This window comes from Phoenix dactylifera, chromosome 15 (genome assembly GCF_051530095.1).
Source record: "Phoenix dactylifera cultivar Ajwa chromosome 15, Ajwa_hap1_PhDact_Kaust_v1.1, whole genome shotgun sequence".
NCBI lineage: Eukaryota > Viridiplantae > Streptophyta > Magnoliopsida > Arecales > Arecaceae > Phoenix > Phoenix dactylifera.
This window is the reverse complement of record NC_143204.1, coordinates 1,034,836-1,053,181: the sequence shown is the minus strand read 5'-3', so window position 1 is coordinate 1,053,181 and position 18,346 is coordinate 1,034,836. Positions and strand designations below refer to the sequence as shown.

The window sequence follows — 18,346 nt, the reverse complement described above, 5'->3', positions numbered from 1 at the left end:
TGAAGCTCAGGAATAAACAACGAAAATAAATAAAAGTTCAAGCAAGCTAGCATTGTTATTTTCTCTGCAAATTATGAAGCTCCAGGTATTACATTATGCAGAAAACTAATTTTCAATATGGTGTATCCTGCGGAAAGACTGGTCTTAGTTTATACTTTTTACTGGAGATGTCTTTTGAATAAATGCTTACATGTTTTTGTTTTCAATCATGTTCTATGTGCCTATTGAAGTTTTATCTTTTTGCAGTCAAAAATTAGCCGCAGCCATGTTCAGATAACTTCATGCATCATGGGTTGGTTGAACAAAATCTTTAAAGGTTCCAGCCATAAAATTTCAGAGGGACAATACCATGGAAAACCTGGGGATGATAGGTTCTGGAATGAGCCATCAAGCTCATTGGTAACTATGATGCATAGAACTTGTCTGTATTCTCTTTTATTGCATTTTTTTGATACTCTTTTGAGGTTGTCCAGTGTTTTCATACCTAACATGATTCTTGTGGTTAAATTCAACTATCCAAGCACTCATATTTTAACTTGTATCCAAGGATGGGAGATAAAAGCGAACAGACAAACTTAAAATAATCCATGAGAAACATGACAGTTAAGTTGGGAATGGTAATGTCCAGAATAAATGTTTTAGTAGTTGCAACAGCTTGAACTCCTTTCTAACACTTTCTAATATACTGATACATTATGATACATCAGAAATCTGAATATGATGAGGCGTGAATGAATCTCTTAGTTCATCTGTCATTTCAGTGGGTGGAACTTGCTTCCCATATCCTTTATTGTGTGATCTAGTTTTCTTTTTCTCACATTTCACACCATTTTGTCATAAAAGATGCTTTCCCATCCTCATGTACAAGGAAAAGCTTCCAATGGTTGAGAGGATGTATATATATATATACACACACACACACACACAAGCAAAATGTTGGTCAGTACTGTCTCTCCATCACTCTCTGAGTGCTTTGAACTTATTATCTATCAAAAATAGCATATTCTTGTTCCCCATTCTGCAGTAATTGTTCCTGTCTCTTATGGGCTCTAGCTCTAGGCTTGATTTCTGTAAGCTTTGTAATTTGTCCACCATCGTAGAAATGATGGTTTGGCTTGTTTCCATCATGATATTGATACTTGGTAAATCTTGTATGTTGTGAAAAATCTTACAATGTTGCTCTCGTCTAACTACAGGCCTTCTTGTTATGCTAAGACAATCCTGATCACAATAATGATTGTAGCCAGTCTGTTCAATGCCTTACAAACACATCAATGCTGACTGCTATTCCATGTTTTTATCAAAAATATTGGGCAGCCATTGTGTAAGTCATGTTAATTCACTATAGTTTTTTATTGACCCCTCAACCTTTGCTGTAAACTATAAAAATTAGAATAATGGAAGATTTATAAAGCTTCATAACCCTAATCATGTCAAGATATTTCAATGAAAGATCACTAAAATATGTTGCTTTGTTGTTTAGCCAACAATGCCAGATATAAACCTTCTTCCCCATGTACTGATGAAAAGCAATGAATCATATGTTTTCTTCTTCATCTCTCTCTGGTATCTGCTATTTTTATCCATTTCATGATTATAGTTTGCTAGGCTATCTAAAAAAAATCCTACTTTCAAGTGTTTGCCCTTCTTTTCCCATCTGGGTGTACAATGGAAAATGTTGGCTGACAAAAAGGGTGCAAGTTAAATGGCTACGATAAATAGGTGCATGGGTATGCCACCGACGTTGGATCAAATGGAAAGATGGTGATCAAAGGGAGGATAAAGAATAGCATGGGTTTATGTGCCTTGACCTTCAAGAACTTTCTCAACTGTCATATTACCGTTCAGAGTAGATGGATTTGGATAGGAATAGGGGTGCAACACTAGGCTATGACAGTATAAATTCTAAGTTACAGCTACTTTTAAGGTAGAAAAGGTAGAAGTTGTTGATAGATTAAGAACTAAGATAAGATAAAATGCATTGATTTGGATTGTCGAAGGATCTTTTTTTCAACATTATAATTTGATATTTATAAGTGGCTCTTCGTTATTGGCGAGATAGGTGCTACTACTCCTCTTGGATATTTGTCTTTGCTATTGTTTGCCACATGGCCCAATACTGCCATACATGATAAGTAGTGCTACCCCTCCTTTCACGTCGTGAGTTGTGGAAAGATAGGTGTAACTATCCCACTCCTTCCGTGTTATGAATAATATAGGTAGATGGGTGTAACAACCCTTCTTAGATTTCACTCTATTAAGGTCTCATCATAGGTTGATAACTCTTGCTCCCTTGTGTCTACATCACATTCATTCAGCCTGCATCCTTGGCGTTTTAGTCTGCATCTTCCTTGGTATATCAGTCTTTAGATTGCAATTGGTTTGAACGTAGTGTAAACAATGCCTTCCACAACCCATCAGTCGATGGTCAAGAGGGTGACGGAATGTACTTGACACTACATCCATTGTTCAAAGCTTTGCACTTGGATATCATTTTGCTTGGTCAATTTAAAGACCATGGCGTATTTGGTAGTGGTGCGACTTAAATTTGAGCAATAGTTAGAAACCATTGAGGATCTGATGGAGATAAGAACTATCGCCGTGCTTGCCTCCTAGCTTGTGGGGATGGTAGATGCGGCTGATCTAGAGGGAAAGGTGCTCAATAATATGGATAATGCCCCTTGGTATTTAGATTTGGCATGTGTGGTTGTCAAGGAAGAGGTGGTGGTACCCTCGCAGGTGGTTGCCTCTCCAGCTCTCAAAATAAGGGCATGCTGCATTGCAAGTTGATTGAACTATTGTCCTCCATTCACTGCCACTGGAAAATGTCCGACTCTAATAAAAGGGATTAGTGTTAGCATGATTTTGCTGACATTCCTCCTAATAACCATATGCAGATTAGGATGGCTGAAGCCCGTCTCAGCCTCGAACACTAATCATTGTTTACCTGTTGGTCTTACCTGCTCTTGCATTTATCTGTAGGATATCTTCCTCATTTCATCGGTCTGTAGATTCTGAGGACTCCATGGAACAGACTTCAGTCTTGTCCTTCAGGTGGGTTGAAAAATAAAAGTTAAGTTTCTTAAAGATCCTAACATCCTCGTACTGTGAAAATTGATAAGCCAATCCGCCCAACAAAGTGGTAAGATTGGCTAATTTTGTCATAGTATGCACTAGAATATGTTTTGGCACACAATTCAGGCTCTCAATAATAGAAACAAGTCTTCCAACCTGCTCTAGCATCGAAGTCGAAGATGTTGCATATCACTCCAAGAGTGGCCTTAGCACAACAATTTCTTTCTTTACAACTGCTTCATTAATCTTTTTCCATAATGGCATGATAGTAGCTATGCAGTGTCCCACCGGACGTGCGACAAAACTTGTTTGCCCTTCTTGTCCCGCTTGGATGTGCCAAGGAACTTGTTGGTTGATGGACAAGGGTGACAAGTCAAACTGCTACAATAAATAGGTGCATGAATGTGCCACCGGCATTGTATCAACTGGAAATATAATGATTGAAGAAAGAGTAGAGAGTTGTGTAGGTCTAGGTGCTTTGACCTTCAGGGATTTTTGCTTCTATTACACTACCGTTCGAAAGAGATGGATTTAGATAGGGATAGGAGTTTAGTGTTGGGTTGTGGTAGTAAAAATTTTATGTTATAGCTACTCCTAAGGCAAAAACTACTGATAGATTAAGAACTAAGATAAGACAGAATGCATTAATTTGGATTATCGAAGGATTTTTTCTTCAACACTACAACTTAATATTTATAAATAGCTCCTTGTAACTGGTAATATGGGTGCCACTACTCTTATACACTTGTCCTTGCTATTATTAACCATATGATCCACTACTGCCATACATGATAAGTAGTGCTACCTCTTTGCTTACATCCTAGATAGTGGAAAGATAAGGAAGATAGGTGTAACTACCCCACTCCTCCCATGTTACAAATACTGGGAAGATGGGTGTAACTACCTTTCTTGGATTCCGCTTCATTAAGGTCTCGTCATAGGCTGATAACTTTTGCTCCCTTTGGTCTTCGTCACGTTCATTTGGCCTACATCCTTGGCATTTTGGTCTGTACCTCTCTTGGTGTAACAGTTTTTTGATTGTAGTCGGCTGGGATGTGGTGTAAATAGTGAGTCGTGACTATTTTGTGATCAAGCTACTATTTTTCATAAATGCCTTCTAATTTTTCTTATTTTACCAATAAATACAATAAATACATTGTCATTCCAACTTTTGCTGCCCTATTCATACCTCTATCAATTTACAAGCATGAAACGGTATCCACTCAATTTTTGGATGTGTGAAAAAGTGCATGTTACTTGTGATGGTAGTGTCATGGCTTCTTACAATAACATAAAAACAATGCTATTCCATCAAGTGGGTAATGAATCCTACTAAACCATAATTCTTTTAAATTATGCACTCTCTTTTGTTGGTTTATCTAGTCTTGCTGTGTTCACCAAATAGCATTTTGCATTTGAAGTTAATATATGGTGCCTAAGAGAGAACGGTTTTCCTTTTTTCAGATACATGACGGTGGGGCAAATATTTACTCATGTGATATTTTGCTTTTGTTTTTTGTAACAATATTGAATCTATTTTAGTGTCATCTTTCTTGTGTTTAATATTGGTTCTTCAGTGTTTTCAGTATCTATACTTAATTCAGTTTGCCTTGTTACAGGATGAAGATATAGATCATGCTATTGCACTTTCGCTATTAGAAGAAGAACATAAAAAGGCAAAGGCAATTGGTAAGTATTATGTTTGTTGCATGGTCCTGCTGTTAGCTTGTTTTGCTATCAGATGATGAATGACATCATTTTTTTCACCCTTGGATGAGAAATCCAGGTGTGGTCCACCTAAGAATACAAATCCTTGCTAATTAAACCTTGAATCTATTGTCTCTCTATGTCATAATAGAAGAGTCCCTTTTAAGATATTCAAGTCAATTTTGTAGATTCAATATAATCTTTCTTTTTTTAATGGGGTTTGATTGATCTCTTTTTTTCACAAGGTGATTGTTATTTTTCTGCTTCTTATTGACTGCATATCCACTAAGTTAGGTAATGGTGACATTTATTTGTTTATTTATTTTTGAGGGGGGTGATAATAATGTTAATGGCAGCTATCATATCAATGCCGTTATACGATATCAATGTTACTAATTTTTATATTGCTTCTCCCTTTATATCTGTATTCCACATTAGGGATAACATACCTGCATTCTTAATACTGTGAAACACCTTTAAATTCCTGTAGTCTGCTGCCTTTGATTCATGCATCATTCTAATATGATATCACGGATACAGATCATGTATGTGTTTTTCTCATCTTCTGTATTTCCAATCCCAATCTGCCTTATTAGAGCTCCATTTTATGCAACTTCTTCTTGCAGAAAGTTGCATTTCTACTTTGACTAATGATTGTTGGCCCAAAGTTTCATATTTCCATGACATTTGTATTTCTTCCTACTGAATATTGGACTTGTTCATATTGTTGAGAAGTAACACAGACTCATCGCAGTTCAATTCAATTAGTGGGTTGCAGAGTATAAGTTCTTGTTATTCACCATTCTTGCTGCGATTGTCTCATGCAAGGTTTTAAGAATCTGTGCCAGTGGGAGTGCCAGTCACCTGCTGGCATAGTACAAACTGTCTCCTCACAGCACGCACAGTGCGGTGGCAAACAAAAAAGGATTTCAAAATATAGGTGCCAGTACTGGCACGGCATGGTATGTCCTGGCCAGCACAGCCAGCAATTAAAACCTTGTTCTCCTGTTGACTCCCAGTTACTTATGTCTACCTCATCTACCCAAGTACTAACTCTTTATTGACAAATAATTAGTTGTGCTGGATCGTATCATAAAAAATACTGCTTGTGGTATATGGCCAACTCTCATGCACACTGCATGCAGGATCACCCTGAGGGGGATGTTATCATCATCATACAGATTTTTCTTCTTCTAAGGAGCCCAATAATTGATGAAATTTTAGTCTTTTCTCCTACTCCTTGCATAGTACTGACTGTTGACCACATGTCTGAAAGTTGAGTATTATAACACAGAGATTCTGATTGTTTTCTGGCCCTTTGATGACTTCATCACAGCGAGGAGTTCTGGCATATGCCAAAATCCACATGAAACCCAGCATCACAATCTTGATGCAAACTTTCGTTGAATCCATTCCTTATGTAGTACCATGTTCTAATCAAAATACTTATTATCTATCTATCATCCTCATAATGTCACCAGATTCTCTTCTTCTTCAAGAACTATATTCATGTTAGACTAGCCCAAGTATCTGAGCCTTATCTTCGATGATTGTGGTAAGATGAAGTGCAACCAGGGGACTACTGCACTTCTCCTGACTTGTTGCGTTGAATTTGGCTAGGAGGATAGTTGCTGAGACAATGTTACTTCATTTTGCTAATCCACTTCGTATTAAGTATCTTTGCTTTTGCCTTGGATCAATAGCAGTTCGAATCCTGTTAATTTGTTACTTGATAGTTTTTTCAAAGTACATTATTGAAGGAATTGGAATGTTGTAGTATTCTTTATTTTGGTGCCTTTCTTTTATCTTTTCTTTTTCTTCTTTTTCAACCCAGAACTTATTGGCCAATGAAATAAACAAGTGATTTTCTAAATTTTCTTGGAACTAATTCCTTCTTTTGAAGATACTCAAAAAATTGGATATTTTATTGATTGTTTTTAATAATTATTGTGTACTTATGATGCTTTTTAAACTTGGTTGCTCTACTTCAGAAAATGAATCGCACTTGGAGGAGGATGAACAACTTGCAAGAGCTTTACAGGAAAGTCTAAACGTTGAATCTCCTCCTCGCGAAAATGGCCATAATTATCAACCACTACCATTTCTCTTTTCTTCAGGGTTCAGGTATCTTTTTCTTAAGTTTGGTTTGCTATCTTCACTTTATCACATATCCAAAGCCTACAATATATTTATCATCAGATATTGGTAAATAATGTTGCACCTATTTAGTAGTACTTTTTCCAACTTCTCTTGTCCATGAGATGCACTTTATCATGCTAATTAGAGCTTGTAGCTGCAAAAAAAGTTGGGAATAGAACTAATTGAAGGTGAAGACTATATAACTGCACCTAAGTAGTGTTTGACTGCGTGCTATCTATTCAATCGAATCAACTATAGAACATCAAAATATGCCACTTTTAATAAAGATTTCATAAAGAATGAATCTAGCGGTCGACCATTTCTGGATGTCAGAATCCAATCTCAGCAATCCAAATCCCTCGAAGCAGTGCCAACATCATGGTACTTCATTTGCCAAGTTAAATGACCTTGCAAAACAAATTGGCTGCTCTATATGATTCCTTTTAGAGATTATAATTGCAATCTTATTTAACTTTTGATAATTAAATCACATGCTCCTGGTAAAATATTTTTCATTTAAGGAAAAGGATGATTCTATTGTGGGCCTCATTTCAATTGCTGTTGCACTTGGTTTCCATACCCAAAGTTTAATTATAATGGTGTTTAGTGTGGTGATGTTTGTTTTTTGACTGATCACCTTATGTTCTTTAGAGTGATTATTTAAAATAAACAGAAACCTGATATGTGGTTTTGCTGTAATGTTAACTACATATACTTAAATATGGAGTAGATCAGAAATTGTCTCAAACATGGACTTCCATGAGCTGCTGGGCTGTTATGTATGCATGATCGAATATCCCATCTATCAATTTTGATGCATAGACTGTTGCACTTAATCTTGCTCATTTGATCCTCCATTTTATCCAAAGTTGATTGCATTGAACACATCTACATTGAGGCTGGGAAACCTCCTCCCCACCCACACCTTCATTCTCTTCCTTCTCCGATTTAGAAAGCATACTAAATTTCACTCCAATCTTTCCCCATTAGCAACAAGAGAAGCTCTATCATTCTGCCCTTGATAATTAAGCTTAGTTAGCTGTACTGCACCATCCTTTATTGATAAGGCGTGAACTTGCCAAAACCGTAATGGCCCAATGTTGTATAGGTCGTACCAAACTGTTGCCCAAGGTGACAAGCCAGGAGGGGGGGGGGATGAATTAGTTTCTCTAAATTTTTACTATCTTAATTTAGTCAATCGATGAGTGAGTGAAGTTAAAACAATACACAATGCAAACACACAAGAAGTATAGTGGTTCGGTGCTCTCCTAAGCACCTACGTCTACTCCCCAAGCGATCCCTTGGGAATTCACTATAATCTCGCGGATTACAGTTGGATTGTTTTTCGGGCTCACAATCCAAAAATCTTTACACTTTGGTTTTCCGGGATCACCAAGAACCTATGTTGGTTTTACGGGCTCACCAACGAACGTTCACAATTGGTTTTACGGGCTCACCAACAAACCCACACTATTGGTTTTACGGGCTCATCAATAAACCTTTACAAGGTGATTAAAAAGAAGAAGAAAGTTGGAACTCCTAGATGAACAAATATAACAATTATAAGCTATAAAGAAGAGTTTAGAAAATAGCTATCGCTTGATGAGACTTCTCTCTTCTTTGTCAAGAATGCTTCACTCTTCAAGGGTGGATGGAGCTCTTAATGTCTCTTGGAATCTGTTCAACCACTTCCTTTTGACTCTTTGAATGAAGCACTTGGATGAAGAAAATTAGGGCTCTTGTCTTTCTTGTGTAAGCTTTGATATTTTGCAAAAGGATCCTTTCTCTGATGAATAGTGTCACTTTAAATAGTTTTCCTCACCCATTGGACACCCCCTATTGGTTAGATTTCAAAAACTAGCCGTTACTTACTGTTGGGAGGACAAAAAGTACTTCTGCAGAACTAGCCGTTATGCTTCTGCCCGTGCTGGGGTCGACCCAAACTTTCCTGTGGTCGACTCAAACCACTGTTCATCAGACTTGGGGTCGACTCAACTTTCACTGGGGTCGACCCAACTTTTACTGGGGTCAACTCATGCTACATTGGGGTCGGCCCTCTCAGGAAACACAGAACCTTATATTTCAGCCGTTTTTCACTGGGGTCGACTCAACTCTTTTTGGGTCGACTCAAGGTACAGTGGGGTCGACTCAAGTTCCATTGGGGTCGACCCCCTCAGGGATTCCAGAGATCTAGTTTTGAATGACACAACCTTAGGGTCGACTCATGTTCAGTTGGGGTCGACTCAAGGTGGGGTCGACTCAAGTTATATTGGGGTCGACCTGTTAGGGATCAACCTTACGATTACGGAATATAAAGGATAGTAGGAGAAAGAGGAACACGGCAAAAACAATAGCAAACGCACAAGACACTTAAGTTTATGTGGTTCGGAGTCTCTTGTTTCTACGTCCACAGCCGCACAGATCAATATTTCACTATATGATCAAAGGAAGTTACAGAGATTCAAGAGAAGAGAACAAACTCTCTTTCTCACAGCAAGCAATCTCTCTCAAGACGAGCAACATGTCGTCTTCCTGATGCACATAAAGGATCTACTTTTGGAACCTCTCGTTGATGAGTTCTAGGGTTTCTTTAGGTTGCAACATGCCTCTCGTGTCCCTCAAGAAGTCTATATATACCTCCCAATCTCTTACTTTGATTAGGGCTCAAAAAATCTTGGCTTGGACCCGGTTCATAACTCAGCCTCGCGTGAAAAACGTGCTCAAGTCGACTCCCACAATTCTGCGAGTCGACTCGGCAACAGTTCACAGAAAAATGCCTCTCTGTCTGCCTGTGGGAGTCGACTCCAACACTGGGGAGTCAACTCCAAGTCTGCTGGAGTCGACTCCAAAAAGCTGTGCCAAGACTACCTGCGTGCCAGAGTCGACTCCAAGTCTGCTGGAGTCGACTCCGGACCTTGCTGAAGGTTTCTTTCTATGCTGATTCAACTCTGAATCTTCTCGAACTCTTTCCCGCTTGTGTTCCCTTGATCCTCCACCACCATAGTGCATATAGGGGTCTAGAAAAAAAGGAATGGATCAGGCTCTACAACCCAACAACTCTCCCACTTGGAGACTGATACATCCAGTCGTGCATCTATCTTAAAAATAAACAAACTTCCATATCTTGATCTGTATTCTCTGTGCGGCACCTCCATTCAACTATCTTTGGAGGCCAATTGAGGCCATGCATCGCCTCAATTTCTCTGTAGTGACTGTCTTAGTCAACATATCAGCTGAATTCTTTACTCCTTGAATCTTCTCAAGTAACAAACTGCCATCTTCTAGCAACTTTCTGATGAAGTGATATTTCAGCTGTATGTGCTTCGTTCTTGCATGAAACATTGGGTTCTTAGCTAAGTGAATAGCACTCTGACTGTCGCAGAATAGTACACTACAGTTCTGTTCTCTGTCCAGCTCTTTCAGAAGGTTCTGCAGCCAAATCATCACCTTGCTGGCTTCTGTAATGGCAACATAATTTGCCTCAGTTATCGAAGAGCAACGATATTTTGCAGTTGTGAGAATCAGCTCACTGTTGTCCCGCCTACGGTATAAACATACCCTGTGGTGCTTCTTCTAGTGTCAGTATCACCTCCTAGGTCTGCATCCACAAAACCTTGTAGTGTTTGACTGCCTTTTCTAAAACACAAGCCTACATTTCTGGTACCTTTCAAATATCTTAGGATCCACTTGACAGCCTCCCAATGTTGTCTACCCGGATTGGCCATGTATCTGCTCACAGCTCCCGCTGCATGTGCAATGTCGGGTCTCGTGCATATCATAGCATACATCAAGCTGCCTACGGCTGAAGCATATGGTACCCTTGACATCTTCTTCAGCTCCTCATCATCCTTGGGTGATTGCTCTTTTGAAAGTTTGAAGTGGCTCGCCAAAGGTGTCGATCTGATTCTGTCATATTGAATCTATTCACCACCTTATTAATGTAGTTAGCTTGAGAAAGCTTCAGTGTTCTAGCCACCCTATCCCTTTCAATCCTCAGCCCAAGCATCTGTTTTGCTGCACCCATGTCTTTCATTGCAAACTCCCTTGATAGTTCTTTCTTCCATCTTTCAATCTCTTGTAGGTTTGGTGCGGCTATCAACATGTCGTCAACATACAAGAGTAAGATGATAAAACTACCATCAAGTACCTTAAGATAACAGCAATGATCTTCTTGACATCTTGCAAAACCATTGTTGATCATGAATGCATCGAACTTTTTGTACCACAACCTTGGGGCCTGTTTTAAACCATACAAACTTCTCTTTAGCTTACATACAAGATTCTCCTTGCCAGGGACTGCAAAGCCGACAGGTTGCTGCATGTAGATGTCTTCATCAATCTCTCCATGGAGAAATGCAATTGTAACATCCAACTGCTCCAAATATAGATTTTCTGCTGTCACAATACTCAGAATCACTCTAATTGTTGAATATTTGACTACCGGAGAGAAAATCTCAGTGTAGTCGATACCTTCCTTCTGTTGAAGCCTTTCACAACCAACCTTGCTTTGTACCTTTTGCTGCCATCATGTTCCTCTTTAACTTTGTAGACCCACTTGTTCTGTAAAGCCTTCTTGCTTTTTGGTAGTGAACTGAGTTCCCAAGTTTGATTTCTATCCAAGGACTTTATCTCGTCCTTCATGGCTAACTCCCACTTCACCGAATCTTCACTTTCCATGGCTTCTTCATAACACTCGGGTTCACCTTCATCTGTCAATAGCAGATAATGTAAAGAGGATGAATATCTATCCGGTTGTCTCGAGATTCTTGTAGATCTTCTCAGCTGCGGTATACTTGGTGGAGGTTGTGCCGCAACATTTTCTGAATTTTCAGGATTTCTCTGAGCTCTTTTGGCAACGTCTTCTTCTGTAATCTCTTGCAACTCAACTTGTTGTTTTTCCTTGCTTTGCTTCCCTACATTCTCAAGATCTGAAGTATTCTTGTCCTTATAGAGAACTCGCTCATTGAATATCACATCCTTGCTTCTGATGACCTTCTTGTTCTGCGCATCCCAGAACTTGTAACCAAAAACATCTGTACCGTATCCAATGAAGAAACACTTTTTGGACTTTGCATCTAGCTTGTCCCTTTTCTATGCATTGATGTGCACAAAGGAGACACCCAAAGACCCTCAAGTGTGACAAATTTACTATTTTTTCTGTCCACTCTTCTTCAGGCAATTTGCAATCTAGGGGAACCGACGGGCCTCTGTTTATCAGATACGCTGCGGTGTTGACTGCCTCAGCCCAAAACATCTTGGGCAAACCAGTATGGATCCTCATACTATTGGCTCTCTCGTTCAAAGTTCTGTTCATTCGCTCAGCCACCCCATTTTGCTGCGGTGTGCTAGATATCGTCTTCTCCATTCGGATTCCATTCACTGCGCAGAATTTCTTGAACTCGCTGCTGTCATACTCACCGCCATTATCAGACCTTAGTCGTTTTATCTTTGCACCAGATTCATTCTCCACTAGACTTTTTCACTTCTTAAAGGTGACAAATACATCTGATTTGTGCTTCATGAAATAAATCCCAACCTTTCTGGTAGAGTTGTCGATGAACGTGACATAATAGTGTGAGCCTCCAAGAGATGCAACCGGTGAAGGCCCCACACATCTGTGTGTACAAGCTCTAGCTTTTCTGTCTTCGGTGTTCTTCCACCTTTTGAAAAACTGACTTTTTTCTGCTTTCCAAATATGTAGTCTTCACAGAGACTTACATCAACAGTTTTCATATCTGCTAGCTTGTTCTTCTTCACCATTATCTTCATACCTTTCTCACTCATATGTCCGAGTCTGCGATATCAAAGAGAACTATCTGCACCTGTCTCTGCTAATGCCACCGTATCCTTGGTGTCATTGGTCATGTAGAGTGTCCCCAACTTGTTCCCACGTGCTATCACCATAGCTCCTTTGGTAATTTTCCATGAACCACCTACGAAGGTAGTAACATATCCTTCGCTGTCAAGCTGCCCAACAGAAATCAAGTTTCTCTTCAAGCCTGGGACATGCCTCACATTCTTCAGTTTCCACACTGACTGATTCAGCATCCTGATATGAACTTCACTTTTTCTCACAATATCTAAAGGCTCATCATCAGCGAGATAAACCTTTCGAAGTCTCCTGCAGTGTAATTTAGCATACACTCCTTCCGTGAGGTAGAATAAAACGAAGCTCTAGAGTCTAGTATCCACGATTCCATAGGACTGTCCACGCTGAGAATCAAAGTATCGTTGGCTTCATCTGTGGTTACATTCATGGACTCCTCGTTCTGCCCCTTGCTTGGATTCTTCTTTCTGAGCCAACAATTCTTCCTCGTGTGGCCCATCTTGCCACAATGCCAGCAGCCATCACCTTTCGATCTAGACTTGCTCCTCCTCTTAGACTTCGATCTGTCACGGTTTTCACTGCGTTGCACAGTTCTTCCTCTACCTTCAGATGTGTTCAGAATCGAACCAGATTTCACACCAGACTCCCTCCTTCTGATATCTTCACTGAGTATCAGATTTCGGACCTCCTCAAACTTCAGTTTGTTTGAGCCGCAGGAACTGCTTACAGCTGTCACTGTTGCACCCCAACTTTCTGGCAAGGAGGATAGGAGAATTAGAGCACGAACTTCATCCTCAAAACTGATTTCCACGGAACTCAACTGGCTCATAATCAGATTGAACTCATTGATGTGATCCATAACTGAGGAACCTTCACTCATCTTCAGATTGAATAAACGGCGCATCAGGTACACCTTATTGGAGGTCGAGGGTTTTTCGTACATATTTGACAGTGCTTTCAGCAAACTTGCTGTTGTCTTCTCTTCCAAAACGTTGAACGCAACGTTTCGAGCCAACGTTAAGCGAACAACTCCCAAAGCCTGACGATCCATTAAATCCCAGTCGGCCTGGGACATATCTGTCGGTTTCATAGCTTCAAGAGGTAGATGAAGTTTCTTCTGATACAGATAATCTTCGATCTGCATCTTCCAGAAACCAAAGTCTTTGTCGTCAAATCTGTCAATCTTAACCTTGCCTTCTTCAGCGCAATTGCTCCCACTTTTTCCTTCGAACCAGATTGCTCTGATACCAGTTGTTAGGGATCAACCCTACGACTCCCACTTTTTCCTTCGAACCAGATTGCTCTGATACCAGTTGTTAGGGATCAACCCTACGATTGCGGAATATAAAGGATAGTAGGAGAAAGAGGAACACGGCAAAAACAATAGCAAACACACAAGACACTCAAGTTTATGTGGTTCGGAGTCTCTTGCTCCTACGTCCACAGCTGCACAGATCAATATTTCACTATATGATCAAAGGAAGTTACAGAGATTCAAGAGAAGAGAACAAACTCTCTTTCTCACAGCAAACAATCTCTCTCAAGACGAGCAACACGTCGTCTTCTTGATGCACACAAAGGATCTACTTTTGGAACCTCTCGTTGATGAGTTCTAGGGTTTTTCTAGGTTGCAACATGCCTCTCGTATCCCTCAAGAAGTCTATATATACCTCCCAATCTCTTACTTTGATTAGGGCTCAAAAAATCTTGGCTTGGACCTGGTTCATAACTCAGCCTCGCGTGAAAAACGTGCTCGAGTCGACTCGGCAACAGTCCACAGAAAAATGCCTCTCTGTCTGCCTGTGGGAGTCGACTCCTGGAGTTCTCGAGTCGACTCCAACACTGAGGAGTCGACTCCAAGTCTGCTGGAGTCGACTCCAAAAAGCTGTGCCAAGACTACCTGCGTGCCAGAGTCGACTCCAAGTCTGCTGGAGTCGATTCCGGACCTTGCTGAAGGTTTCTTTCTTTGCTGATTCAACTCTGAATCTTCTCGAACTCTTTCTCGCTTGTGTTCTCTTGATCCTCCACCACCATAGTGCATATAGGGGTCTAGAAAAAAAGGAATGGATCAGGCTCCACAACCCAACACGACCCTCTCAGAGATTTCAGACAACCAGTTTATGAATGAGACAGCCTTGGGGTCGACTCATGTTCAGTTGGGGTCGACTCAAGTTATATTGGGGTCGACCCTCTCAGGGATTCCAGAGACTTGTTTTCTTGAGGCTTGAAGATGGGGTCGACTCAAGCAAGTTTGGGGTCGACTCAACTACTGTTCATCCGTGCCATTTTTGCAGAAGTGTGCCTGATGGTTTCATGATGTGCCGGGGTCGACTCCATCAATCTTGGGATCGACTCATTCCATACTTTGCTGCAACTTAAGGTTAGATTCATCCATATAATCAATGAAATATACTTCAAGCAATTTTGAATGTATGCCATGGTATTGCTACATACTCTTAACAATGAAAATTACTATTGTCCTCTTAAGAGTTCGTTTCACTTGAAACTTTGCCGAATTAGAATTTAGAATTCACTATCTCTTTTCTATTGCAAATTTTATCTCATTATTAATCATTGAAATACATCTTGATCTCATTCTTTTAATGTACCGTGGGTGAGGAACTTAGTAATGATGTATTATATTACCTTGTAATATTTAATTAGATATTCCTTTAATGGTTGTGTTAATCATCAAAATACCACTATCATCCTCAATCTCTCCCTTTTTGATGATTACAAAATATTGAGTATGAGCAGATTGTTACTTAACTTAAAATCAGTTTTAGAAGAGCTCAAGTTGCTGAATTTCATCTTTTCAAATTTGAGAGTGAATTCTTCTCATTTTTCATCCAAATATTGCCAATTTGAACTTTTTGATTTACTCCCTTTTTATATTTGGTTAAAGATGAAACTTCAAAAATTTGAGATAAAGCATGAGTTTCAGATTATGTATCGAGGTGTGAAAGGTATGCCAAATTCTGAAATTTGATTAAAAGTTTAGACTTTAACATTTTCATTGTTACATATCGCTCCCCCTTAAGTGTATATTATCCCCTTTTATTAATTTTCAACCTTGTTTGATAACTTATTGCCACTTCCTTCTTTTCTTACTTTTCCCCCTTTTTGTTATCATCAAATAGGTGCATGGCAATAGATAAGTAGATACAGTAAATAATAAACAGTCAAGTTTCATTGATCTGAAAGGAACATTGTAGTACATTAATGCCAAAAATACAATATTCTTCAATCAAAGTGCAAAGTACATGATCAACACAAAATACATATGAGAACTAGATAAATCCTAGGCACTAATCATAATGCTAACATCAGCCTAGGGGATATCTAATGGCTGTGATCTAGTCCTCATCCTCCTAGCAGAAGTGGCGAGAGGAGGTTGAGCCTGATGGAACTGAATCTGGCGTGGACCTCGCTGAGCTGGATGACTCTGTGTCGATACCTCTAACTCAGCTGCTCGGGGTACAGATTGGACCATGAGCCTCTCTCTCTCCGTAATGCTCCTACCCGCTCTCTGAGATCGCTAATCTCAGCAGTCATGCTATCCATCCTGCTCCACATCCCATCAGAGAGAGTCCTCACCTGAGCTGATACAAGCTCAGTCATCCTACTCCAAAACTCCTCTGTACATCCCGTAGGTGTGGATGACGAAGGTCCAGCCTCTGAAGGTGCTGTAGGATGATCCGCAGGTATCTCAGCCTCAGGGATAGAGTCCCCAATTTCTGGTGCATCACCCTCCGGTGCATCACCCTCTGGTGCATGTATCCCTGCTCCTGCACGCACCCACTGCTTGTCCACCTTCTCATAACTCATGCGAACTAGGGACCGTGCAGTGTAAGTGTCAGTGAATAGCAGATGCCTAGAGATCTCTCCCTCCATAGATATGTCATGCTGTCTGAATATCAGGGTGAGTATCATACCATAGGGCAAAGAGACTCTGGATTTGCATATGGCCTCTTGCATCTGCCTGACCATCATAGCTGGAAGATTCAGGGGAATGCCCTGAATGACATGCTCCATAATGACCATGTCTCGCTCAGATATGTGATTGAATCTTCCACTCTTCGGAAACAATATCTGATCTATGAAGTTATGCAACAACCTCATCTCAGCTGATAGAGAGCTAGCTACTAAATTTTCTGAATAATCAAAGTTCTCTCTCTCAAAAATCAGCTGTAGAGCTCTCAACTTACTTTCTGGTCTTTCTGGTATAGCTCCTTCGCAGGGGAGATGAAGCAACTCACTCAAATTTTCTTCTGAAACCCTAACCCTTACTCCTCTAACTTCAGACACAAGCCCTCCCATTCCAACTTTCAGGAAGGCATAGAACTCACGAACCAAGCCCAGGTAGATCACCACATCTAGGGAGCAAAGATACTTCCATCCTTGCCTTCGGATCCAATCACCCAACCGAAATCCTTCTTGATCCAAAAATTCGGAGTGGTTCCTTCTCCCCATGGTCACCGGTCTCCCCGCATATTTTGCAAGTTGTACGGAGGGGGAGGGAGGAGGAGGAGGCTCTACACGTGTCTCACCTTGTGGAGGCACTGTAGAAGACTCTCTAGCATGTCTATCAACACGGGTTGTCTGTGAAACTCTCCCGGATCTCTTAGCAATGGCTCGCTTGGGTCCCATTCCTTCCAAGATCTTGATCTAACGGCTTTGGGAAGCTTCCTTCTACTGTTTGGAGTTGATTGGAAGAGATTGGAGAGTGGAAAATAGGGTTTTAGGAAGAGGACAAGATGAAACAGTGCCCTACATAGCTTACGGGTCCCTCTTTTAAAAATAGGGTCCCGCCGTTGGGTCGACCCCAGATTTTTCTTGGGTCGACTCAACGTGGGGTCGACCCCATTCTGGCTCGGGTCGGCCCCAGTTCAGAAAATTTTCTTTCTCTTCCTTTCCTTTTTTTTTTAAAAATTCTTCCTTTCCTCCAATCCTTACAAATTCTTTATGGGACAATGATACATGAGTAAGGAATCTATAGATGACTAGTTTGACTAATGTTTCATAGGTTTTTCGAAATGGGATGAGAGTATCATAAGATAACTTGTTCCTTCTTATATCTACTCAATCAAAAGGATCACATATACCTAATTCCCTCCTAAGTATGCAGAATCTATCTTCACTTAAAGGTTTTGTGATTATGTCAGCCAATTGTTTCTCGGTACACACATGCTCAATACATATATTTCCATTTTGAACATGATCTCTAATGAAATGATACCTTATTTCAATATGTTTGGCTTTAGAGTACTGAACTGGATTCTTGGTAAGGTTAATGGCACTAGTGTTATCACACTTTATAGGAATGTTATCTAGTTTAATTCCATAGTCCTATAGTTGTTGCTTGAGCCAAAGTACTTGAGCACAGCAACTTCCGGCAGCTATATATTCGGCCTCAGCCGTTGACAATGCTACTGAATTCTGCTTTTTGTTAAACCATGATACTAAGTTATTCCCTAAAAATTGACATGTTCCACTAGTACTCTTCTTATCTAATTTGCAACCAGCAAAATCTGCATCAGAATATGCAAATAAATCTAGATAGGAATCTCTAGAGTACCATAAACCTATGTTTGTGGT

General features: G+C 40.1%; 1 protein-coding gene across 9 annotated transcripts in view; it reads left to right on the top strand.

The window, feature by feature from the left end:
- Positions 1 to 18,346, top strand: part of LOC103697805 (protein DA1-related 1-like) — a 52,069-nt gene that overhangs the window by 2,076 nt on the left and 31,647 nt on the right. For 8 of the 9 annotated variants that reach the window (XM_088711633.2, XM_088711632.2, XM_088711631.2 and 5 more), the window contains 3 exons: positions 247 to 399; positions 4,695 to 4,764; positions 6,774 to 6,906. In XM_088711633.2, the coding sequence (XP_088567759.1) occupies positions 289 to 399; positions 4,695 to 4,764; positions 6,774 to 6,906 (314 nt within the window). In that variant the 5' untranslated portion in view covers positions 247 to 288. Of the gene's footprint in view, positions 1 to 246; positions 400 to 1,196; positions 1,325 to 4,694; positions 4,765 to 6,773; positions 6,907 to 18,346 lie in introns of those variants that run through there. The other variant, XM_088711636.2, reaches the window with a different exon arrangement.